This window comes from Coccinella septempunctata, chromosome 3, assembly GCF_907165205.1.
Source record: "Coccinella septempunctata chromosome 3, icCocSept1.1, whole genome shotgun sequence".
Taxonomy (NCBI): Eukaryota; Metazoa; Arthropoda; class Insecta; order Coleoptera; family Coccinellidae; genus Coccinella; species Coccinella septempunctata.
Window position 1 is genome coordinate 10,916,838 of NC_058191.1, and position 26,339 is coordinate 10,943,176.

At 36.7% G+C, this 26,339-nt stretch overlaps 2 protein-coding genes across 4 annotated transcripts in view; one reads left to right on the plus strand and one right to left on the minus strand.

Annotated features, from left to right (window-relative positions):
* Positions 1-14,074, plus strand: part of LOC123310504 (4-coumarate--CoA ligase-like) — a 27,313-nt gene extending 13,239 nt beyond the window's left edge. For both annotated transcript variants that reach the window (XM_044893992.1, XM_044893993.1), the window contains exons 5-8: positions 1,744-2,070; positions 2,312-2,490; positions 2,549-2,704; positions 13,704-14,074. In XM_044893992.1, coding sequence (XP_044749927.1) covers positions 1,744-2,070; positions 2,312-2,490; positions 2,549-2,704; positions 13,704-13,997 — 956 coding nt within the window. In that variant the 3' untranslated portion in view covers positions 13,998-14,074. The remainder of the gene's footprint in view (positions 1-1,743; positions 2,071-2,311; positions 2,491-2,548; positions 2,705-13,703) is intronic.
* LOC123310505 (serine/threonine-protein phosphatase 4 regulatory subunit 2) lies at positions 10,311-12,356 on the minus strand. 2 transcript variants are annotated; one of them, XM_044893996.1, is made up of 3 exons: positions 11,760-12,356; positions 11,332-11,699; positions 10,311-11,273 (listed from the first exon to the last, which is right to left on the minus strand). In XM_044893996.1, exons 1-3 carry the CDS (start codon positions 12,211-12,213, stop codon positions 10,530-10,532), a joined length of 1,566 nt encoding a protein of 521 aa, XP_044749931.1. In that variant the 5' UTR covers positions 12,214-12,356; the 3' UTR covers positions 10,311-10,529. The 2 variants fall into 2 exon arrangements, with proteins under 2 accessions (XP_044749931.1, XP_044749930.1); XM_044893995.1 differs by having other exon boundaries at positions 11,332-12,355.
* Positions 14,075-26,339: the final 12,265 nt, after the last annotated feature.

Here is a 26,339-nt window from a genome sequence, read left to right on the forward strand (position 1 = left end):
CGTAGTGGATAGTCGTAATCACCGTTTTATATTAAAAAAAAGAAAAAAATATATCAAAATTCCCGAATCTTAGCAGTGCCTGGATTACTGCAGTTTCCGGTCTAAGAACCGTCTGAACTACTGAAGTTGTACTGTAGATTGAAATACTTTCATGAAAAATATGGTAAATACGTGAAAAGCCAAGCGATAAAAGTAGGACTATAGTAACTAATGATTAACTGCGGGGGAAACTTATTTTAATCGAAGACACGATAGGTTTGCAGAAACTTAAATAGGATATGAAAACCTTCGATTGCAATTGATCAAGAAAAAGTGAGAGAACTGCATCGACAAGATCTTTCGTTCCTTCTATACCATCCGTTCTCATTTTTACATTCCAGTCTTCAGTCTGAGAATTCAAGGAGTGGCATCGCTGCTTCTGAAGTAAAATTAACATTGATGTACCCAGTTAAGATGATCAGCTTTTTATCATCATCAGATCAAATGACTACAGCAACCACTGGTGTGTATGTACAGTAGGAAAACTTTATGAAGGTACTGCGACAGACGTACTTTGTGATCTGTAGATGCAGGACAAGAGGATTGTTGCCCATTTTACATGATTAAACCAGCTGTAGACATTGTAAATTGCAACTCCTTCAGTCTCTGCATAATATCGTTTGATATGACATACGCAATTAAACTTGGAATGCCAAATGGTTTTTCATTTTTCAGCCTAGTTTAAGAAAAAAGTGAGATGATCGCTCGTTTTTGTTCAACATGGGCTAATGAACTCTTATAATTCAAGGAGGTGAGTGATGAGCCTCTTCGACCACTATGAAGTTGAAGGGTTTATCAAACGGTTGAGAGAAAAAATACGAAACTCATCTTGTAGACGTTGACGTTGCTGCAATCATTGGATCTGACGATAAAAAAAGCCGATCAACTGGAAACTTTAGTGTCAATTTTGCATTATGCAATGAATGAATTGGTAGATACCTTTTTTAATTCCGAACAGTGAATGGAGTTATTATTTTATTTGATTAATATTAAATGAATCTAGTTTATAACTAGATCTATTCCTGGATTTATAGCCACAGTTTCCAAAGAAGGTCTCACTTCTATCGCCTGACTTTCCACGCACCAATTTTTAATAAAATATCGATCGTTTATTATCTCAGATTGTTCGATGCAATACTACTCCTTCATTCACGTTAATAGATATATTGATGTAAACAAACTCGCTGAGAACACAAAGTTCAAGTTTGATATCAAATTACCTAGACAATGTCTCGAGCTTATCAGAATAGATACTCTTCATTTTAACATTATGCTTTAGACTATATTACAATGCGAAACCGCATCTATGCCCTGAACGCTTCTTTTTCTACTTCTACTATTAGTTGGGGAGCCCAAAAGGGAAATTCGGGATTTACCTACTCGACCGTTTCAGATTGATATGAGGGGAGATACCTTGGTTCCTTCAAAATATCTCTACCAAAAATTATCTTAAGTTTATACTCACACCTATCTTTAGCCGTAACATATATCTAATGTTTGATCAACAAAAGTAGACGGGTTTCTAGTTCTTACTGGGCTTTCAAAATATGCTCATTGGAGTGAGGAGTATGACCTCATTAGTAAGAGCACTTTAACGGAAAAAGCATCGATGATAGATGATAAAATTAATGGCTGAGCGTTACAACACAATGCACTACATTCAATTTCACATTACATTAATCCAGATTCTTGTTCTTTTTGTAGAATCCCCATCAACAATCTTCACAGTTCTGCCATTCTTCCATATATTCGGATTCAACGCTATACTCAACCTGAGCCTTAAGCTCCGATTACACGTGGTCACCCTTCCCAGATTTTCACCAGAAGAATACCTCAATTGTTTGTCCACCTACAAGCCTAAAGTTCTTTTTGTGGTACCATCCTTGGTAACTTTCTTGACGGAAAACAGCAACGTTGTGAAAGAACACTTGTCCAGCGTCGAAAATATTGAATCTGGCGCTGCCCCATTATCATCAGGATTGATGCAAAGGTTCAGGAATAAATTTGGCGAACAGATTAAAGTGAGGCAAGGTAGGAAGCAAAAAAGTTATACCATCTTTTAGAGCTTGTAAAAATAAAATTACAAAATTCATATCATCATATGTGCGGTACTATTTCGTAGAAAACTGTGGAAGAGCAATAATAAAAAAAAACTTTATTTCAACATGGAAAAAACAAGTTTTACTATTCAAGTACAATAACTGATGCTTAAAATTTTGAATTATTTATCCTTATAGTAACAAGTAGGTAATATAATCCAATACATTTGCAGGCTATGGTATGACAGAAAGTTCACCAGTAACTTTAATCAATCCAAAAACTCCTTTGACGACAAAACACAACTCAATAGGTGTACTTGTACCTGATACATTTGCCAGGATAGTCGATCTCTCCACTGGGGACACTCTAGGACCAAATAAACCCGGAGAATTGCAAGTTAAAGGGCCTCAAGTAAAAGAACAAATGAAAACTGTTTATAATACCAACTGAAATTGACTTTTTCTTGCAGATAATGATGGGATATCTGAATAATGAAAAAGCTACAAGGGAAACTGTTGATGAAGAAGGTTGGCTACATACAGGAGATGTTGCTTATTACGATGATGACAAATACTTTTATATAATAGATAGGTGTAAGGAACTTATAAAAGTTAAAGGAAACCAGGTATGTAAAAGAAAGGACTCAAAATATAATAATCGACATTTCCGGAAACTTCTCATTGACAAATCTTCAATTTCAAAAAAATTTCTTCACTTGAAAACAGCATTGGTTTCGCCAATATGGTGAGTTCATCAGGATACAAAATTTTAAATAAATTCTACCTAAACAATCAGTGCCTTAGGTAATCTATTATATATTTTGCAAAAATGGAAAGTAACAAACCAAAAATGAAGCGGCCGATAGGATATACCAAACTACCTATGAAAAGTTTAGATTTGATTCATTCTATTCAGAAAGAATTCTGAGAAAATTAATACAATGCATGGCAATCAGAGACAAGCGAGCGAGAGTAGGGAGTTTGTTTCTGATGCCAATTCAGTAAAGGGGCAGGGTGCAACTTAAATGATGTCATGAATTTCAGGTGGTGATTGCTCGTCATATTTCATGCAAAAAATGTTCATATAAACGTGTGTCCTAAACTTGCTCCGTTTCCGAGTAACGGGCTATCTAATCGGCTCTTCCTGAATTACTCAAAATTCTTTTGATTTAACTTCGTCTGTGTTTTATTTGTAATACTATGCTTCTTGTCATGAAATTAGATTTTTAATTTTGTTCCTAGTGGTGTTGTAGAGGGTAATCTGATGGATATTTACGAAAATAAACATTGTACGCTAATGTTTTTGCTGAGTTGGAATATAAACTCAGAATGACAACAATAAAATTAATTATTTTTCCATTTTAGTGCATTAATATGAAACAATGTATTTAATGCTGTTTTTTGAATAATTTTTATTGATTGTTCAATTTAATGAAAATATCAAACTTATTGAAAAACAGTGGCTGACATAATTTTTACCATAAAAATATAACAGAGGTGACCCCTCTGTGAGGATACTAGAATTTTAGTCCGTAAACTAATTTCATAAAAAGGAGCCCCTTGTTACTGTTAACAAACACACCTAGTTTCATCGAAATATGGGCGTAAGGACTTATTAATCAATTACTTATTATTAGTAAAAAACCTAATGAATAATAACACTTTGACACCTCAGTACTCTGAAACGAAGAAAGTTAGGACACAAGTTTACATGAATTTTTTCTCATAAAATAAGTGTTAGACAATAAGGAATCATCCCCTGCAATTGATGACATCATTATTAAGTTACACCCTCTTTTTACTACGGCCAAAGTTAGGTGTGACCATATAAACTTAATATTAGCGGGCTAAACTTATATTTATTTTATTTACAGAATGCGACAAATTCGATGCTCACCACTACTTTATTCCAATCTATACCAGATAGAAATTCCGTTTATTGACAAAAAAGTTTTGCCAAAGTTTTTGCAAGTTCTCCAACATGACTCTCATCCAACTTCTTTTATTCACTATAAATAGTGAAGAATCTAAAATATATGATATATTCTTAAATTGCTCATATCTCCTTTCTTTTATGAACGAATAACTCCATGAAATGTTATCGTAATTTAATGAAATTATACAAAATTCTTATTGAAATCGCCTACCAGATTTATGGCAAATTATTTGTATTAAACATTCTAATAAGTTTGTTCGAATCCGAATATTATTTATTTTTCAACAGTATGGTCCAACGAAAACTTAACATCTCGATTTTCCGGATTTTAAAAATCGCTCGGAGCCATCAATTTCTGATTTGAGCTCTTTTCATGCCCGTAATTGCAAATCCCCTAACGGGGGTGAGTACAAACCCTTGATTTTGAATCGCAACACCCCTCGTGTTGCGTGATTAGTTTATTGAATGCTGGAAAAGGGCAATAATTTAGTTTTGCTGAAAACCTTCACGTACATTACTCAAGGTTTCTGGTGTAATTTGACGGCATTCATTAAAGATCCGAGTTCGCAAATCATCCAGTGACTCAGGGCTGGGTAGCGGAAATCTTGGATATCAGTTGACCCCATAGAAAAAAGTCCAGTGCATCCAGATCAGATGTTGGAGCTTGAACCCACAAAAGCAGAAATTTTTTTGTCAATAAACAGAATTTCCATCTGGTATAGTTTGCAAAACTGGAAGTACTGGCTAGATCGAATTTGTCACCACCCTGTTTTAGAGGTCCAGCTAAAGTTCAATTAAAAAAACAATATATATTTTGCGAGTGATGAATTTTGCGTTGGAAACACTTTTTTTGGCTGAGTTTTCCCCCCAAGCCATTGGACATGACATTTAAGGTGAATGTCCCTATTTTCGTCATGTTGAGGTTCTTAAATATTCATTTCAAACTTTGGTGAGCTCGATGATATCTTTATAATGTTCTCAACATCTCAACCGTGCATAACATTACTAATTATTATTATATTATATTACTTCATACTTTCACCTAAGTCCATCACGTATTTATCCATGTTTTCGTGGTATAGGCAGGCATGTCAGGTGATATTAACAACCAAATTGTGTTACATCAATTTTTGATACCTTTTTGATAACAAATTTGTTGTAACACTTGGAATGATATACTCATTGGGCCATATGCATAAAGAAGTAGTAAAAGCTTTCACTTCAGTTTATTGAAAGGAAATTATACATTTTTTAAGCAACTGACAAAGATAGTATTATAGTAAAAGCAAATACTCTTCTTTATGCATACGACTCATTGGTTATCGATTCTCGATACTCACGTGATATCAAAGAGTGTTATCCAACCGATATCAATTAGAGTAACTAAATAATATATCGAATTCTGATATCCATATTGTATATGTTCCCCATATGGTAATCTGGTAATCAAAATGATAGTATGCATAAAACTACATTTTAAATTACCCAGCCCCCTCTCCTCCCATGACAATACGTGTTAGTATATTTCCGCCTTTAGTGTGACGATACCGAAGTGACCTGAGTACGTCCGATCTCCTATTGCACCTCCTTTACTATTATAATATTGCACAAAGATTATACAGTTTATATCGAGAACAAAAACTTAACAGAATACCTTACAAGAGAAAATAGGAGTTTAAAGTTCAGAACACTAATATAGCGAGCACAGTGACCAAAAAGAAAAAAAAATATAACTAAAAATATATCGATTTATTACTTATTATTATTATTAGTTTTGAGGTACTTTTTCCTTTCTTTTTTGAATTTCTTGACATAGGCTATTCTGAGGGTAGCAAATTATACAATTAAGGCCCAAGAAAAAATCAGGGGCGGCGGCAGTAGGGGGAGAAATGCCTAGGGGCCCAGATCCAAGAAAATTTATTATGTGAAAAATTAAACTAGGACTTGACTTTTCAACAACAAAGTTTGATGCATTATTAGCGGGATTTGAGAGTGGTTATATAGCCAAAATGTGTTTTTATAACGCCGAACTGCGCAGGTTGAGTTTCTTAATGGGAAAAATGCGTCCACTGATTTCTGAGTTATATTATAATCTCAATTTCTTCTTTCAATATTAAAAAAAACTCGATGCAAAATTGATCTGAAACTCAGTAAATATGTAGTTGTGAAGTATTGATACGGAGACTTGAGATAGATTGTACTTCTAGAATATTAAACAAAAATTATGTATCCCAAAAATTACCCGATAATCCTTTTCTCATTTTTGGAAGATCAAACACCCCTTCGCCCCTTCTACTGTATTCCACCTATTAGGTCCGTCAAGTTGGAGATCCGATTATAACATTCCGGCAAACAAATATGATAGGAATTTTGTGCTATTTTGTGCCAATTAGTGCCGTAAAAAATATTTTGTGCCCGTATATTTTCCGAGATAATCCGACTTTTCCGATGGGTTTCCTACTTGACGCTGAGACCGTCTATGGAATTTCGACAAATAAATATGATGATAATTTTGGACCCATTTTGTGCTGATTTATGTCGTAGAAAAAGAAATTGGGCCGGTATGTATTTATCGAGATGATCCGTCTTTGGCGTCTTTTCCGGTGGGTTTCCAACTTGACGCTGAGACCCGTCTATGGAATTTCGACCAATAAATATGATGATAATTTTGTGCCCATTTTATGCTGATTCGTGCCGTAGAAGTTTTGCGCCGGTAGATTTTTCCGAGATGGGTGAGCCTCCAACTTGACGAAAAATTCGTCTATGGAATTTCGACATATCATTATGATTGATATGATTTTGTGCCTTTGTTTGAACTATTCTTTCAATTATTTTTTATGTATTAGTATTATTGATATTTCTTTTATATAGAACAGATATTTGTGTAGCGTTAACAAATATTCATTAACTTTAAACTAGGCTTACAATTTTTGAAGGTTGTTTGTTAAGCATATGAAAAAAAGGAAAAATATTCCATACACAGGATAAAATAGCGGAGGCATTTCTATAAAAGAATTGATAAAAACTGAATTTTCAATAACAACGGAGAAATAAAATGAGGTAACAAAAGCGATGCTGAAAAACATACTCATTCCGTAATCAAGGGTTTTCTCTAACTATGAGATAAGGGCAACGAAATTATAAATTCAACAGATTTTATTATTATTTTGCAACACCTTTACTAGATCGAAATCAGCAAGGAAAAAGGAAGGGATCAATCGTTATCCCCATCAGACACATATGAACGCACAAATGAAACATCCGTACCACCACATTATTGACTCTTTCTTCATTCATTGGTCTTTTCGAGAAAAAATAACGGACCAGTGAATAAATTCGCCGTGTTGAAGGCTACAAACTAATAGAAAACTACAGTTTTTCACGGAAGTCAAAATCCCCATTTTTTTGGTAGCGAAATGCTCAATTTTCAAAATAGATTTAGTTCGAAAAACAGGAAGGGGGGGTAGTTATGGATATTTGGATATAATCTCCGGGTTTATTTTCCTTGAAAGATAGCAGCGCTATACCCGGCTTCTGAAGTTCATTTGTCGGTAGTTTTCCAGTTCAAGCTGTTCGAAAGGGAAATGAGTGCTAAAGCCAATCGCCGCTAAAGTGACAAAGTGTGTGGCTACACCCGAGTGCTTTCGATCTCCTATTGCGTCTCCTTTCCACATAACATAAATATATCTTCCAAAAATAGCAAAGCCCACTGGAAGTGCGATGTCGTAGAAGATGGCAAGGTTAGCCTCATTGATAGAACTCGGTTCTTTTACGTGCTGTGCCGCACTGGGCTGAACAGCTGAACTGATTCCTAGTGGCCCATTGTTCGTCCGCTTGTAGTTGAAGTGACTCAAACCCTGAGGCACGCTGATAAAAGTGCCACAAGTCGTCAGAGAGGAGTCCCTCTCACTATAGGAATAGTGGATGTTTCCTAGCTGTGTCATCCTCAACTCTTCAAGGTTGCTGCAGATGAACAGAACATGTTCAACGGTTTCATCAGCGCTTCCGCACCAGCGGCAGAGAGAGAAAGCACCAAGTCCCATTTTCTTTAAATGTTTACTAAACAAGTGGCCAGTCATTGCCCCAGTCACCAGTCTTGCCTGTTTCCTCTCGAGGGCCAGTAGTTTTTTGACCTCAGGTTTGGGGGACGGTCTCTCAATGAGAAGCCTCAATTGTCTGAGACTTCTTTGGTGCTTTGGAAAAATTTTGTACGAGAAATGGCCAGCACCGGCAGGTCCCGGACCAACAAAAGCTGAGCGGTCCTCCCGCTTAGCAATTATGTCTACCCTCTCGTTTCCCGGAAGCTCCGCGTGCGCCGAACACCAGATAACTTTCAGAACGTTACCGGAGCATTCCTCCACTAAATATGAGTTAACCCTTTCCTCATAATGGGATTTCAGGGTTCCCCGCCTATCACAACACAACATATACATATATGTAGATCCGGAGAATCCTCAGCGTATATTCTCCAGTGTGCAGACCAGAACAGCATACAGTTAAGCCTGCAATATGGACCAATTCTTCCTTAGGGGAAGGACAGATTGAAACGATATCTCACAATTGGCATTCCAGTTCCTGTAGAGAGCACAGAGCAATCGGAGAACCAAGTGGGTTCTTCAGGCACAAGAAGCCTGTTTGGTGCAGACCATAGATAGATAACAAATAATTGACTAAACAATCATCTTATTTATGTGTAGAATTTCCATAGACGGGTCTCAGCGTCAAGTTGGAGACCCATCGGGAAAAGTCGAAGTATCTCGGAAAATATACGGGCGCAAAATTCGTTTTCAAGGCACAAATCAACACAAAATAATCCTCATATTCATTTGTTGAGATTCTATAGACAGGTCTTAGCGTCAAGTTGGAGACCCATCAGAAAAACTGGAATATACCGGCGCGAAACTTTTTTCTTACAGCACAAATCAGCACAAAAATGGGCCCAAAATTATCATCATATTTATTTATCGGAATTGCATAGACGTCAAGTTGGAGACCCATAGCAAAAGTCGGAATAGCTCGGAAAATATATACGGGCACAATTTTTTTTTTTTAGTGGCACAAAATGGTCACAAAATTAATATCATATTCATTTGTCGAAATTCCCTAGGCAGGTCTCAGCGTCAAGTTGCAGACCCATCGGAAAAGTCGGAATATCTCGGAAAATATATCTGAGGCAAAAATTGGCACACAATGGGCACAAAATTATCATCATATTCATTTGTCGAAATTCCATGGACGGGTCTCAGCGTCAAGTTGGAGACCCATCGCAAAATCTCGTAAAATTTACGGGTACAAAATTTTTTTACGGCACAAATTGGCACAAAATTCCTATCTTATTTGTTTGCCAGTTGGGTCTCCAGCTTGACGGACCTCCACCTAATTGTGTTCTACTGAAATAGAAGTGTTGCCCGATGTTTGCTGAATTCAGCTATTTATCTCGTGAATTTCGCCCCAGTCCCCACGTCAGCGTGGATTTTTCTGAGCAATACTGCATTGCACAAATTGAAAACATTGCAGTAAATGAAATATGCAGGGTGCATCTGAATAACACCGAAAAAATGTAAGGGTGATTCTATAGTGAAAATTAAGGTGGGTAGTCGGTATAAACATTTTTTGAAAACCTCCACCTGGAACAGTTACACCCTTCTGAAGATTAACAAAAAAAATTGTCTTTCCTTTTTATTTTCCATGTATATTGAGCTAAAGACTCGAAACTTGGTAAATAACATTTGTCAATGAAACTGCCATGTTGGAATTTTTTCAACCCTGAAGTATGCTCAGAAAGGGTTGAAATAATAAACCCCTAAGATATTTTTTCTCACAACTTTTTTTGGATGAAAATTTTTCTTTAAAAAAAAACATGGGTGAAAGGCCCAATTCATAAATGTACATTTTTGTCTCTACTAGTTTTTTCGACAACTCAAGCATTTATGAGAAAATAATGCAATGCATTGTCGAAAAGATGAACAGAGCTAACAAGAGTTTATTTTGCCTTAATATCTAGTAGTTTGTGCTTTGCGATGATAATCCTAAAAACAATAATACGGATACCAGGATTGTACACTGTCATTCAGCATAAGGACAGGGAAAATAATTAAGAAAAACATTTTTTTTGCTCATTATCGGATATTGGGTTCAACAAAATGATTGAATGACCACAAAAATGTGTATGATTATCAATTTGAAAATGTATTTTTTTTCCAATACACTTACCCAGCTTTGCTTTTTTTTCCTCAATAATCTGCATTGAGAGGAACATTATTAGGCATGTAATTTAACACTTAAAAATAAAAGGCTTTTTGTTTTCCAAATAATTTCATTGAATGTATAAATTTCACTATCAATTTCTCTTAAATATGGAATTTAACACAATGAAGTGGCAGAATAGTCCTTCAAACTCTGATAGCTGTTTGATGAAAAAAGAAGAAAAAACAAATTACCACAAATCTCTACAGCATATCTTCATTTAAATTTAGATCGTAGAATAAACTCACACGTTACAAGCTATACAAAACTCAAATGGATTCTGGAGTTGCTTCAGCCTCATTAAAATCTCCTTTGTCTTTTCTATCTAACTCTGAAGATATTGATTCTAAGTCTTTTGTCACTTCATCACTGCTTGCTGTTACCTGGGAATCATTTTCTGGGGTTTCAGTGACTAAGGGGATATCCCCTTGTTGAGTCTCTTCTGGAATATCAATCTTCTGTACTTCAGCCTCTGCTTCATCATCACTTATATCATCAACAGAAGTGTTTGGGATAGCTACTACAACCTTATCAGATGAAGTGATTTCTTCATCTTTATTCTCTTCAATTTTGTTCTGGAAAGTGTTCACTGATTTTTCATAACCTCTAGTTGTGTCAGCTTGAGCAGAGTTCAGTCCTTCGTGGTAAATTATGCTTTCTTCAGATTCATTACTTATTATTTCTTTAGCTTCACTTGAACTATTCTCACTCAATTGTGCTTCGTTAACTGTATCAGGTTCTGTTGAAACAGAGCTTTGGTTTGAATCCGAATCTGTATTCGCATTGTAATTTTCTGAACTTGCTATTGTATTTTGGACCTCTTGAATATCACATATTTGTTGCGCTTCAACAGAGTTGGACTCAAGTTGACAATCAGTAGGAACTTCATCCATTTGGGGTGATTTTAAACTAGTTGTTGAGTCCGCCTGTTTGAGATGATCTTCTTGTGTATCTTCACTTATTTTAGACTCTTCAGAAGGAGCATCAGAGTTCTTTGAATCAACAGAGCTAACCTGAAAAATGAATAATTATTTATTGACCTATTTAGATCATAAAGGGTAGGAAACTTACCACTTCAGTATCTGCAACTTCATTTGAAATATCTGATGAATCAACAGGCTCAGAATTGAGTTCATTCTCTATTTCTGTTGCTGGCAGTGGATCTTCAACCACATCCTTAGAAGCTATACTCTCGCTGCATTCTTCAATAAATGTGTTCATAGGTTCAACTCTTTCACTTTCAATTATTTTCTGATCTTCTGTAGTAGGATCTGCATCTTGAGAAGAGCTACAAGCAGTTTCTGGAACAGTTTCTTTCACAGAGTCCTCTGCTTCAGACATTATAGAGTCCTGAACTTCGGCAGCTGATGAATCTTCTTCACTCTGAAACTGCATTGGTTCTGCTTCATCTGTTTTATGCCAAGTTGTTTCTTCCATTTCTACAACAATAATTTCAGTGCTACAGTTCCTATTTTCAGGTATTTCATCAGATTCTAAACCATTTACTATGCTGTCCCCATTTTCTGCATTCTTCATACCAGGTTCAACAGTGCTTACTACCAAAACATTTTTCTCCAAAGCTCTCATAAATTTGTCTATCCTATTATATTCTTTTCGAGGAGTCGTGAGGAGTTCACAAATTCTTTGTACTGTGAACGGTGCAGAGACAAATGTATCTAATCTCTCTAAAATAAAAGACTTCATGATGTCGTAATCAAATTTTTCTACGTTTTTGCATGGTTGGATATCAAGTAAAGAACACGATTCATAAAATTCAGTCACAACGTTGATGAGTTTCTCCCTCAATAAATGTTTGATTGTTGACCACTGGTAAACTGGATCACCAGTTTTAGCAACAAAACATAAATATTCTTCTAATTCTCTAGGAATGTCCTTTGGCCTGAATTTTGAGAATTGTTCTAAACTATGCAGTACTTCTTCCGGGTTTTCCATTTTTATTAAGGGATTCTACTTAGTATTTGACGATTTCTATTCGTTTTTAAATCTCTCCGAATCAAAAACACAAATTTTTCATTCAAGCAAAACACAAACAAGAAACGCCAAACTCCAAACTTGACGTTGACAATTCAAGGACAAATTGATAATGGAGAAATCTGCAACGTTTGTCATTGTCATAGAGTGAAACACTTTCATCTTGAAATGAATACTTGAGGTATTCATTAATCTGGTAAAATAACTTTCATGCATGAGAAACACGCAGAAAATGTTAAAAATTGTGATTTGGTCAATCCTGATATTCATAGACGTGAATGATCATTGAACTACAGGAAGTTGTGTGTCAATGATAGCGGTTGCATATGGCCGACTTAGGTTTCCATTTGACAGTGGCGTAGCATAATTTATTTAAGCGTAGTCTTCAAAAACTAAACTTTAATTTTCGTAGGCTACGATTAGGGTAGGATAAAAACGTGAAATTTGTAGAACTAAGTTTACGATTTTAGTCTCTATGTCTGTACATTATTTTTAGCGAAAGATAAGAAAATATTTTATCGAAACCTTGTTTATATTATATGAATAAGAATTGAAGTCCATTTGTATACTCAATGATAATTTATGCAGATATGGAATATTCAATATTTTCGAAAGTATCTATGAGTTATCAATAGTTATCCATTAATCTTATCGATAAATACGAAGTTTCCATTTGAAATCTTAGCAGCCATAAGATTTAGCTTATGCTGTTTCCTTCATAGACAAAATGATTTTCATCCAACAGCATCCAAGAGCAGTGGCAATAATTTATCTCTGTCGTAGAGGCATTGTATAAGAATTAATGGTCCTTATACGATTGTAGAGCTAATTATTGTTGCTGCGGTTTCTTGTCGAATCCATTATTCTATGAGACGTCCCTATGTATATGTAGGTGGTCATTTTACAACTGCTAACTCAGTTCTGAATTTACAAAAATATGTAATTAGTGGCTTTATTTGAATATTTAACAGATATGTAACTACTAAATTATTTTTACAATAGGTAACTAAAGTTACAAGCATTATAGATAATCACTCAAAATGTTCTCCACTCGTCAGTTCCTGTGAGCATATTCTTCGTCAAGTAGGCTATGGAATTTTGAAAGTTGTTGTCCGATGTCTTGAGTTTGAGCTAAGCGCTAGCTAGGTACGCTTGTTGGCGTACCTAGAACCACAATACGTAAATATTAATCTGTAGCGTAATTTTGTTATGAAAACTTTTTGAGAAATATTTCCTACCAAAGTACCATATAACTGGAAACGAAAAAACATGATGATAATTACGAATATGAAAGATAGAAAGTCAAGTTTTTGACTCATTTTTGGAAGGTTGAATCTATGTATTATATTAGTCGAATGATAAATTAATTGGATGACCGTGTTATCAAGTCAAGAAAATCTTCGCAATAATTTGAATGAAGTTCATTCAGAAAATTGATATTTTAATTACAGGTTTCACCGACGGAATTGGAAAATCTTCTTCTAGAAATACCAGACATATCCGATGCAGCTGTAGTGGGCATTCCCGATGCATTAGCTGATGAGATTCCAAGAGCGTTCATTGTTAAGAAAGAAGGATCTGAGTTGACCGATAAAGATGTACTGAAATATGTGAACGCTAGGGTAGTTCATTATAAAAAATTAGCTGGTGGTGTTGTATTTTTGGACGTTATTCCTAGAAATCCAAGTGGAAAAATCTTAAGGAATGAACTCAAAACGAACGAATGTAAATATGTGAAAAATTGAGAATACCTATGTTTAAGTTTATTTTATAGCGAAATTTGTAAGTTTTACTATTTAACCGAATAAAAGTTTTAACCTTTTGATATCCATATACCTTCATCCATTCACTGATCATTTTGAACTGAAATCTCGTAAACTAATTCTATGTATCTCTAAGTAATTATACATACTATAGGTACTCTCCTTACGCTGTGCCGAGTTTATAATTCTAATTTCATTCGAGTTATCTCTTTATTTTTCAAGTTTCAGTTCAAAAAAGCAATCATATTCGAACTGATAGCGACAAAAATTGAGTCGAAGCCCACCAAAACATTATGAGTTAATTGTAATATGTAATATAGTGAGCACATTTTAGGAATACAATTGCTTCCGATTTGAAATATTCTGTTAGTTTCGTTTCTAAATTTTAACCTTCAAAAAGGGCCGATTCCTAGAGATGCAAATATCTTAAAATTGAACATTGACGTATAGATCAATGTAATAACGATGCCATAACATCGTTTCATTGAATGTTATAAAATAAATTACAAATTGAGTTTTTAATTTTTTTTAATAATTTATTTTTTCTAATTTTGACATATAAAGTGACACTTTTTAAAACTCATTGACGTTTTGAACTGATTTTTCTATACTGATGATGAAACGATACTTGCTTTCATAACGTAACGGAGTGAAAAATTGAATAATTTACCGTCACTAGACGATTTTAAAGGAATCTCCGAGAGAAGTTTCTAGAGACGTTTTTGATACTTTTAATTTGAATTCATATCAACATCCAATTCAAAATTAGAACAAATACTGTGTGAAACACGTTGGGAACTACTATTTTTGTATTTCGCGTTCTATTGCGCAACGAGCGAAGCCAAATAAAATAAAAAATAAAGCTTTTCCCAACTGGTTGCACAAAGGTTATTGATTCACCAGCAACAATAGAAAAAATTCGTTCGCAAAGAAATACATAATATAGAATTTTGTGTAATCGGAGCTAATAACTGAACATTTCAACATTTGGGTTTCAGGGTTCCGACTTTCGCGAGGATAATGCAGATGAACACGATGACTGCCCAAATTTTATATTCTGCGGTACCAAATGTTTATGGTACAATTTCCTCAAATTCTCTAGAAATTTCTTCGGAGTCAGATCGACGTTTTTAAACCGTAGATTGAAGGAAAATAGAAAGATATGGTATCTTACAGCTGCCATTGATTTTTGGTTTGTTCACCGAGATCTGGGCCTGTATTTCGAAATTTTTTCAATGTGCCTATCTAGTAGATTGTTGTTATTTGGAATCGCCACGTCGGTCGCGTCGATGAATAGTGCTCTGTTCTCATCCTTATATTCAACAATAAATTGAGTTATGAGTTATTACTTTCCAGTCTGTGAGAACCGTGCGATCCTAGTAGATCTTGTGATGATCATTTTCCACAACAGCATCCGGATGGTAATTATCATAGGGAACCTTTTTTGACCTTAGAAGTTGCCAATTCTTGGTGTAGAAATTTGGTAACAGCATCATGTCTATTCTTGAACTCCGTGCTTGAGAATATCTGACCTCCCCCGGTGATGTGCTGGATAATTTCATGTGTCGAATAGCCATCTATCGACATCTATCGTCCGCCACTGAAACATCCTTGGCAATATATTTCATATAGTTCCTTGTTGGAATTACCATATCCTGGATGGCGAGGCTGAAGCCCTCTGTCTCGGGAAACAACCTTCCGGAAGTCAACCAGTACTTCGACGCAGATATGTCGACGTAATCATGATTGACCTCGTTCAGGTGCTTCCATGTGAAGGTTCGTCACTCAGTTTCTGCATTTTGCTTTCTGCAGAGTCTTCGACAGTTTTCAAGTGGTCCTGCTGTAGCTTTAATGGAGTAGAACTATCAGTTTCACAAAGTAGGTAGTAGGTAGTAAGCTGATGAAGCAGCTTTGTTCAGGAAATATTTTCGAAGTCCTTCAATTTCCTGAGACATATGGTTGAATATATCAACAATTCCTTTACCCCCAAGGTGTCGTGGCAGCTCTATACGTTCTATTGAGCTTTTGCGGTAATGTTTATAATGTTTTGTCATCATTGCCCTTATTTTTCTATGAATCGATCGTGGTCCAAGAGATGATACCGAATGAGTAGCTCAGTGCTGAGCAAGCGTAGGTATCAATCGCTTTCATCAGATTCTTGCTGTTGAGGCTAGTTCTCATTATCCTTCTCAATCTTCGTGTGAACCACTTCGTTAATTCTTTCTTGATGTGACTCTGATTGATTTTCCTTGCTGTTTTATGCCTAGATACTTGTACGTAACTCCTTCCTTTAATGCTTCAATTTTTGCACCTAGGTACTGCCTTTATGTTCAGAAGTCGACATTTTATAGTGCTATATGTTCATTTTGATATCTTCCGAGGATCATTTGCAACATCTGCTGCATTTGTTTTTTAGTAGATGCGGAAAGTTTGAAATCGTCCAACTAAAGGAGGTTATTCAGCTTCATCATAATTTTACTGTCGCTCTTGATGGAAAATCCGTAGTCCGTAGAATTCAATCTATAAGACGCAGGAGATTGATACAGAATTCATACAGAACCACAGAGAACTGAGCGAGTCTCCTTGGAAAATTCAGCGTCTTATTCGAATAGGCCCAGTTGTGACGGGGCCATCTGCTGATTTCATTTGTGGTGTGTGAGCCAGGTTGGTTATTATGACTTTAGCCTTGCGGATTTCACCTTCCTCTGTGGAGGAGATTATCCCAGATATCTCAGATATCAAAAGGATTAAGCTCAGGTGCAGCACTTTCCAGATTTTCGGGCTCGTGGTGGTGGTCGGGTTCTGGTCGCTCCTCGGCTCCTTGCTGTCGATTGGATTCCTGCTCCACCCGTACTTCCTGTCGGAGCAGACGGTATTCCTCTGCATTCCCCATGTACTTGCATAGAGTTCACGCCGTTCCCAGCAGTACCGCTTTCTGCATGACTCTATGAATATTTTCGTCCAACTGAAGTTTCCTCAATAAGTTTTCTGGTAGTTTCTTCGGTATCAGGCCTGTAAATGAAATGACAATAGGGATGGTCTTGATATCTTTCAACTTCCAATGTCTCCTGGTTTGTTCCTAGAGATCTTTATATTTTGAAATTTTACGAGTGTGCATATCTAGAAGATTTTTGTTATTCGAAATAGCTACATCGATAAATAGTGCTCTGTTTTCATCCTTATTCAACAGTAGCAATCAGTATTCAACAATATATTAGGTCAGGTCCATTGTGAGTTATTTTCCGGTCTGTCAGAACCGTGCGATCCCAGTAGAGCTTGTGATGTTCATTTTCCAATAAAGCATCCGGATGGTAATTGTAATAAGGAACCTTTTTCGAACTTAGAACTTGGTGTTTTAGTGCCAATTCTTGGTGAAGAATCTTGGCAACAGCATCATGTCTATTTTTGTACTCCGTGGCCGCGAACTTCTGACATCCCCCGGTGATGTGCTGGATAGTTTCATGCGTCGCACAACCATAACGACAGCTATCGTCCGCCACTGAAGCATCCTTGGCGATATATTTCATGTAGTTCCTTGATGGAATCACCTGATCCTGGATGGCGAGGATGAAGCCCTCTGTCTCGGGAAACAACCTTCCGGAAGTCAACCAGCAGTTCGACGCAGATATGTCGACGTTTCCATGATTGACCTCGTTCTGGTACCTTCCATGCAAAGGTTTGCCAATTAGTTTCTGCCTTTTTTTTGCAGATTTTTCGACAGTTTCCAAGTGGTCCTGTTGTAGCTTCAACGGAGTAGAACTATCAGCAACACAAACTATTCGATGGAGTTCTGACGAAGCAGCCTTGCTCAGGAAATATTTTCGAAGTCCTTCAATTTCCTGGGACATGCGGTTGGAAAAGTCAACAATTCCTCTACCCCAAGATGTCGTGGCAGCTCTATCCGTTCTATTGAGCCTTTGGGTTGATGTTTATAATTAATGTTTTGTCAGCATTGCCCTTATTTTTTTCTGTAAGGCTGATTGATTCTTCTTGCCTGTTTTATGCCTAAATACTTTTGTATGTGTCTCTTTCCTTTAATACTTCAATTTCTGCACCCTTTTTGAGTTTGAATGTACTATCTTCTATTTTGCCTCTCGTTATGTTCAGAAGTCGACATTTTTTCAGTCCAAACTCCATTTTGATATCTTCTGAGAATCCTTCTACCATTTTCAGCATCTGTTGCATTTGTTTTTTGGTAGATGCGAAGAGTTTCAAATCGTCCATGTAAAGGAGATGAGATGAGATGAGTTGAAAATGAGATTACACTAGAAGAGGCGAACTAAAGCGAGTTGCTAGAAATCAAAATGATAACAATGATACGTGAATTCTACGGAGTTAACAAAAGGTCCTTCCGTGTGCATAAAAAGTGTAGCACTTTTCTACACTCGATTTGATTTACACCAGTGTAGAGGAAGTGTAGTTTATCTACACATAGTCAAAAGAAGATGTAGATAAACGAATACTAAAATCGAGTGTAGAAAAGTGTTACACTTTTTATGCAAATGAAAGGACCTAAAGAGAATCCATAAGAAAATGTGTAATGTGTAGTTTTTCGCTTCTGAAAAACACTGAGAGTGGGGCTGCTGCTTCGTTAAATTAGCGCACCGCAGAATCGGGCTACTAAAGGTGGCCACCGGAGCTGTTCAGGAGCGTCGACTAGGGAGTGGTCGGAGGGGGGCTTCCCTCAATTTTTAACAGGAATACTGGCATTCTTTTAGGATTTTCAATGACATAATTCATTGCGTTGCCTTTTCCTATAGTTGTTTGTGTTCTGCCCTAGTCCCGTCCCCGTGATGGTGTCATATATGCGCACAATAGTTTCATTCATGGACTTCGTTCACTTCATGCGATTTCTAACTAACCCCGCTTGAGTGAGCACTGGCTGAATATCCTGCGCAGCACCTTCAGCAGTTCGAGTCGGCAATTGAATTGGACTCGCTGGTTGTTGTTGTTGCTTTGGAGCTGTAGTTTCTTTCGCAGCAGGAGCCTGCTTCCTTAACATCCTGCCACCGACGTCCCGCATGCTGTCATATCCAGCGTCGGCCTCATACATGCTTTGACGATCCCTTGACTTGTTTCCGAGTCTTGTTATCTCCATTTCCATGGGTTTGTGCTCTCCTTTCTCGGTTAGGGTGAGGAGGCCAAAGCACGCTTAATGTCATTTCATTTGGCTCATTTCGGCGATTTTGTCTGTCATCCTCCATCCTCGCCATGAGTGACGTCATCGGGCTACACTGTTGCAGCGCAGCTCAATGATTGCTTTGCCGCAACGATTATGGTTATAAACGAGGTACTGAGGTGACTGAGGTAAGCGAAGACTCAGCTCACGAACATTTGTGCAGGCCTGATGACATCAGCAAAAATGTGCAAATGTACGGAGAAAGTGTATGTGCCATTTTTGTTTGTTCTTATTTTGAGTAGTTTAGTTGATAAGGATAAATTCAGATGCATATCACCCGCTGATTGAATAGAGTCATTCGGGGTAACTGAGCGCAGTGGGTAAGTGTGCGCAGTGCGCATATCTCGACTATGCAAAGTATGAAAGAGGGGTTTATTTGGGTGAAGCAAGGGCGCAGAATCGCCATATTAGTTTTTCATAGGACTGCGCCGTGCCACGTTCCTTTAACTTTTTATTTGCAATCAATCAAATTCCCCAGTTTTCTTGTTAATTTTTAGCTTCTCTGCACATTCTGCCAGGTCCAAGTTCCGAGTCCCTCAGTGTTAAATAATAATTTATTCGATCATGGGCATATTAATCTAAATATATAATAAAAAATTTTAATTTCTCTTAGCTGCTCAACTCTATAAGAACGTCAATTCAAATTTTGGCTTACTGGGGAAAGTGTGCGCGGGTAAGTGTGAGCATAGATTCATTATATGGGCATTAGTTCAGTGAGGAATAAATTATGACATTGTTGATTTTCTTGGTTAAGACTCGATCAATATTGTCCTATTTGTTCGGAAAAATATGATGAGCCACCAACAGGGGAATGTTGTGTTCACCAAGAATTGTGGCACGAAGAATAATGCACTGCTTGTAAAAAGGCGCTTCTGTATTGACAATAAACAGTATTTCTCTAATATTGTAACATTTTGATGACATTATTTTGTAGTTTGTTTTGATTGTGTGGTTCACTAAGCACTCCGTTCACTTACCCCGTGAGGGTGCGCACACTTACCCGCAATACGGGGCATGTGAACGCACTCCGACTTTCTCTATTAAATTCTTTTTTGCGGAAAGAAAACGTTTTTGTTTGTTTGCTTTTTGATGTTTTTTTATAGATTAGAAAATTCTCTATCTTATGAATTTGTCTTAATTTTCCTAGCTTCAACATTTGAAACAGGGTATGGCTTGAATGGCAAAAGTGCGCACAGAATGACTCTATCAACAAGTGTTACGATCTGAATTGAACTAGCCAATTTTCCATCGTCAAGGCCCCAAATGGAGTACGCCCCATCGAAGAAAAGCAGATGCTGACCGTGGTTTCGGTCTTATTTGACCTCATCAAATATCACATAGATATGTTGTATGTTGTATGTATGTATGCTGCTCTTATGGGGTCAAATAAGACGGAAACCATGGTTAGCATCTGCTTTTCTTCGATGGGGCGTACTCCATTTGGGGCCTTGACGATGGAAAATTGGCTAGTTCAATTCAGATCGTAACACTTGTTGATATCATCCATATAAGCGGGTGGTATGCATCTGAATTTATCCTTATTATTGTATTCATTGCCTCACCGTTTAGGCGTGATCATTTTCATTATTAGTTTGGTTCACCTTCGATAGGGAACACGTCGCCCTTTCGAAGGACCCAGAACGAAAACTGTTGAACGAGCTTGGGATGCTTGAATTCTGTGATTTGTAGGTTGACTATAATGAGACTATTAACGGAAGATAAATTGCGAAATCTGGTTTCAAGGGTTTCACGTGGGCGTTGAATCGTACAAAAGCACCACGTGCTTTATCGAATGAGCTTCCGAAATCGATATTCCTTCTTAGCCAACGATTCTTGGAAAACTGACGCACCTAGAATATCTTGTTAATGCACGCTTCAAACGTGACAAAATTGGATTGAAAGACATTCCGTTCGCTTTATGGCAGGATTTCTTCGAATTCACAGTGGTTGGATGAAGGGAATGTCGGAAATAATGGACCAGAATGCTGCTTATGTGATATACGGTTCCTAATTTTAGTGATTTTCCACCAAAATGTCGAAGATATATAAATTATAGCGGTTTAGATTAGAAGATATATTTCATAGAAATTTATCAAATATTATTAATGTGGCCGAACTTGGCAAAGCTGGTTCTTCCTACGGGAGGAGGGGTGGTAAAGTGGGTAATTACCCTCCAAGCGCACTACAACCAATTCGATTTTTAAATTCAATTTATGAAAAAACTAATATAAAATAATATAATAATGAAATGAAAAAGTTCAATTTCAGGAAAAAAAGTCCTACGAATATGGGACTGCAAATGATTCGTATTCGAGATACCGATTTATAATAATAATAATATTTATTTGTCACTAAAATTTGCTGTCATGTCCAGCGTCGACCTCAGACATACCTTGACGATCCCGTGACTTGTTTCCGAGACTTCTTGTTATCACCATTTCCATGGGTTTGTGCTCTCCTTTCTCGGTTGGGGTGAGGGGTCTAAAGCGAGCTCAATGTTATTTCATTTGGCTCATTTCGGCATGTCATCCTCGCCATGCGTGACGATATTTGCCTCAGACGAAACTCGTAGAAAATGTCATGCTCTAAAACTTTTATTATGAATACAAAAGGAGTTGAAGCCCAGCAGAGGAGATAATTCAATAAAACTTTATTTTGTAACTTTTATGGACAATTCTTATTTCTTCGGCTTTCGAAAACTCGGAGATTTTATTTTTTCCGTTATTCTTGAAAATAAAAAAAAATCATTTTTTTTTGTGTAGCAGGGGGAAAATCTGCAAGTCAGACGACAGACTCTCTCCTGAGGGGGAACAAGTGTGGGAATTCTCACTCTCCTGAGCTCGAGACCCACTGAAAACCCTTAACTGCTTCTTCAATATTGGTTCCGGACATTTGCCTATAAACCGTTCATCTCTTAGTCGGTTTTCTTCTCGCACACTATCGTGCTGGGATTTATGTGTTTATCCTCTATTGGATAAAACTTTATTGGATTGTTTAATGAGTTTCTGTTGTTATTTTAATCTCTTTTTAATTGATCTCTTGGTCTCCTTCGGTAAATTCGCATTCTCCTTTTGTCTTCCTCTGGGTCGTAGTCCACTAGTCTCCTGAGTTCTTGATTCGGATGGTTTTTCGCTGTTTCGAATAATTTCTCTGCTTTTCTGTTCATGAATTCCGTTATGGTTTTCCATTTTAGGTCCCTATAAATCTGTCTATTCCTGACAAACCAAGGTGCATCTATTGCACATCGTAGCAGCTTGTTTTCAGTGGCCTGAATTCTTTTGATATGGCTCTTTGCCTCGAAACGCCCATAAGTCAGTTGAGGCCTAGCAATGGCTTTGATTATCTTCAATTTTGTCTCTTTCGACATGTGGCTTCTTCTTCCTATCAGACGGCAGAGTCTATTCATCGCTGCCTTCGTATTGTCGATTGCTTGTTTGATATGTCTTTTCCAAGTAAGTCCTTTGTCGAGCGTTATTCCTAAATATTTGGCTTAATTTTTCCAGTCGATTTCTTCGCCGTCAACTTCTATAGATTCGTTGTGGGTCGCAGTCTTCTCTTCTGTAGTAATTAGTAATATTGCTTGGCTCTTTTGTCCATTGAGTTTGATTTTCCACTTTATGCACCAGTCATTTGTTTCGTCAATCGTTTCTTGTAGAACTCGTTCTATTACTTCTGGGCTTAGAATATAGAATAACAGGAAGGAGCATACTGATCATTTCAATTTGACCGGAATAGAGGAGCAATATGGCCGACATATATTTCCGTTTCAACAGTGGCGTAGGACAATGAAGTTTCCAAAAAACTAACTTCAATAGTCAGTTGATTCTGATTAATCAAAAACATTAGGAAAGCACTGACGTAAAGTCAGAAGCTTTTTCAAGCTCGTTCAAATTGAAAATCAAAGCTGAAATTCACCCCGCCTAACACTGCTTGACTATATACTTAATGGTATTAAGGTCTATGACTTAACATCACCTACGCCCATGGAGTGTTATTGTCATGGGATAACCTTGTTATGTCATGAAATTCAGGAACTCATAATTAATACCTGATATTCAGCTTAAAAAAATCACCTACTTATGAATTATTCACGATAAAATATCCAAAATCCTTATTTCCAGCAAATTTCAAGAATCCAAATTACCAAAATTAAGTTAAAACATTACTTAGTTCATTTGGCCACAGATAACAGAATCGTTTGACTTCCAAGTCTGCCACTTTTCAAATCAAAACTTGGAAGACCAATATGGCCGTTTCCGTCACACAATTCCCGTCACATTTATTCGAAAAAGCTCCTTCCTGATATTCTATGTTCTAAGCTTCTGGGTTGCCGTGTCGAGTTGCTATGCCTGTGTCATCAGCATATAACGTTAGCATGGTTCTTGGATTCTTCGGAATATCGTGAATGTATATGTTGTACAGAAGTGGCCCAAGTACTGACCCTTGGGGTACTCCAGCCTCTATATCTCTTGTTGTCTCCTCCCACTTTCACGTAAAATCTTCTATTTTTGAGATAATTCCAGATCAACTTGCATATTTTGATCGAATATCCAGCACATCTCATCTTCAGATCTTTCAGATTTTCGGTTTCCTCATTTAGCCTCGTGGCTATAATTCTTTCTACTACTTTTCCAAACGCCGACAGTAGACTTATCGGTCTGTAGTTTTGTGGGAATTTGTTTATTGGGAATTTTGTGGGAATGGTTTATTGAACACTATGACTTCCGCTGTTTTTCATTTTTCTGGGTAGTGTTCTGTCCTCATAATTCCATTCGTAATATTTGTTAGAGCGGCTATGCCTTCTCTAGGTAATTTCTTTAACATAACATCCGTTATTTTATCGCTTCTGGGAGCTTTCCTCCTCTTCAAACTTCTAATTATTTCCCTGATTTCATTTGGCGATGTTGGTTTGTCTATTTCAGCAGCCGCTGGTAATCCATTTCTTCATCATTTTCTTCAACCAGTTCTTTCAAATCTTTATTATCGTCGTCTATCCTGTAATTTATTCTCGATTCTAGTTCGATCTTATCAGTATTGGTATATACGCCATTCCCCTTTCTCCGTGTGGGGGTGGAATTTTAGTCTTTTCTCCTCGTAGGCTTTTTTGCATTCTCCATGCAGAATGATCGATTGTATTCAGTTCTTGAACTCTTTTGTTCCATCTGCTTGTTCTTAGATCTTTCAGGGCATTTTTCAGAACTTGGCTATGTCGGTTGAGGTTCCTTCTATTCAGATCATTTTTATTCATCCGATATATTCTTCTGAGTCTTCGATTTTCTCGTATAAGATCTTTTACTTCTTTAGGCGTATCGCCATGCGGATGACTTGGTGCAGGTCTCTTCACTCTCCTCGTGCTTTTTTCGTAAGCTTTCAATATTATCTCTTCCAGTTTATCAACCGCACATTCCAGATCCTCTGGAGTGATTATTGTTGGGATTTCAGTTATTTCCGATTGTATTAAATGGCTGTATTTAGCCCAATTGGTATATCCTCCATCAGTTTTTCTCTTGGTTCTTCTCCAATTTCAATTCCACGGGATTGTGGTTTGAGGTTCCATCTTCCAAAGTTTCAATCGAGAATTCTTGATTTATAGCTTTCAATATCGCGATATCTATTTCATCTGGTATTCCTATACCAAAAGCAAGATATGTCGGTAACTCTGATCCAATCACTATGTTTTTGAACATGTATGGGCCCTGCAGAATCCATATGTCATAAGACAAAGACGATAGCAGCTACGTTTCAGTGTTTTCATGTTATAAATGATCGTTTAAATGCTGATTTGTGTACAAATTATTTGGAGCACAACCGTTTTGACTTCATTGATAATTTAGAACTTAACATTGTTGGAAATGTGTGGTACCAGAACGATCGATGGTGCACCACCACATAGAGGGAGACAAATAGTCTGTTGGCTGAATGATCATTTCCTGAATGAATGTATAGGTCAAGGAGAGCCAATAAAATGGCCATCTCGTTCACCTAATCTAAATCCCTTAGATTTTTATTGATGGGGTTATATGAAGCAGCTTGTTTATCATGTTTAAATCTTATCTCATTAACAACTACTTGATATTCAAGACGTAGCAAACCAAATTCGAAACAACCCAAATATAATCCGCCGAGAAACGGCATTTTTGATTCGTCGATGTAAAGCTTGCATTCGAGGCGAAGGTGTACACAGTTTTTATAGTCCCAAAATTTCCATTGATTATTAAGATTTGAACATAAAAATATGATTTTTCAAATGTTTGTATCTTCTAAATAAAAACGAATCGGATATATATGTTCATAGGAAAAAAATGTTCAGAATAAGCACAGCTACCATCTGTCAAAGTTCGTCATAGAGCTTGTAGAACACCCTGTATACAGGTCTAATTTTTGGTAGAGGTACTCGGTACTCTACAGGGTCCATGGTATCTCTTCTCTGACACGCTCGAGTAAATCTCGAATTTACCTCTTGGTCTCCCCAACATTATAATGCGTGTCAGAGATGATTTTAACCTATATGATAGAACTAACATGTTAGTGAATATCATATAATTCTGTTTTTAGTCGAAAATTTATCAATTGAAACAATGAATCGATCTAATGTGATGAAAGAAATTTAATCATTGTTTATCGTGTAGATGATTTGAGGGATAAGCTACCAAGTTTAATTTTATCTCATTTACGCAAGACATTTTTTATTGTGTATTCTACATATCATCCTGCGAAATATTCAAATCAATTATCATGTAGGTAAATGAAAATATTGTTAGTTCAAAGTTTGAAAAGTTGCATATCGCTTATATTTGATAATGAAGGGATTAGGCAGGATTCGTCACAAAATTTCATCATCATGTAGGCTGTTGAATTTTGAGAGTTTGGTTCTACAGTGAAACTTGTTTCCTATTATAGGGATCTAACTACTAGTTTCTAATATTTAGAAACATAAGAATAAATGTAATTCGAGAGTTTTGCTTTCGTTATATATAATTTCCGAAAAAATGTTCAAACTGTGTCCTTTCATGAAATAATTTGCTTAGGATAATTTTTTCTCCTTTGAGTGACTTTTTTCATACTTTTTAATTCTCATTTTAGAAATTTTTCCTGTTGGTTGTTTGTCCTTGCATCCTATACCGCAGGATTACTTAGATATATAT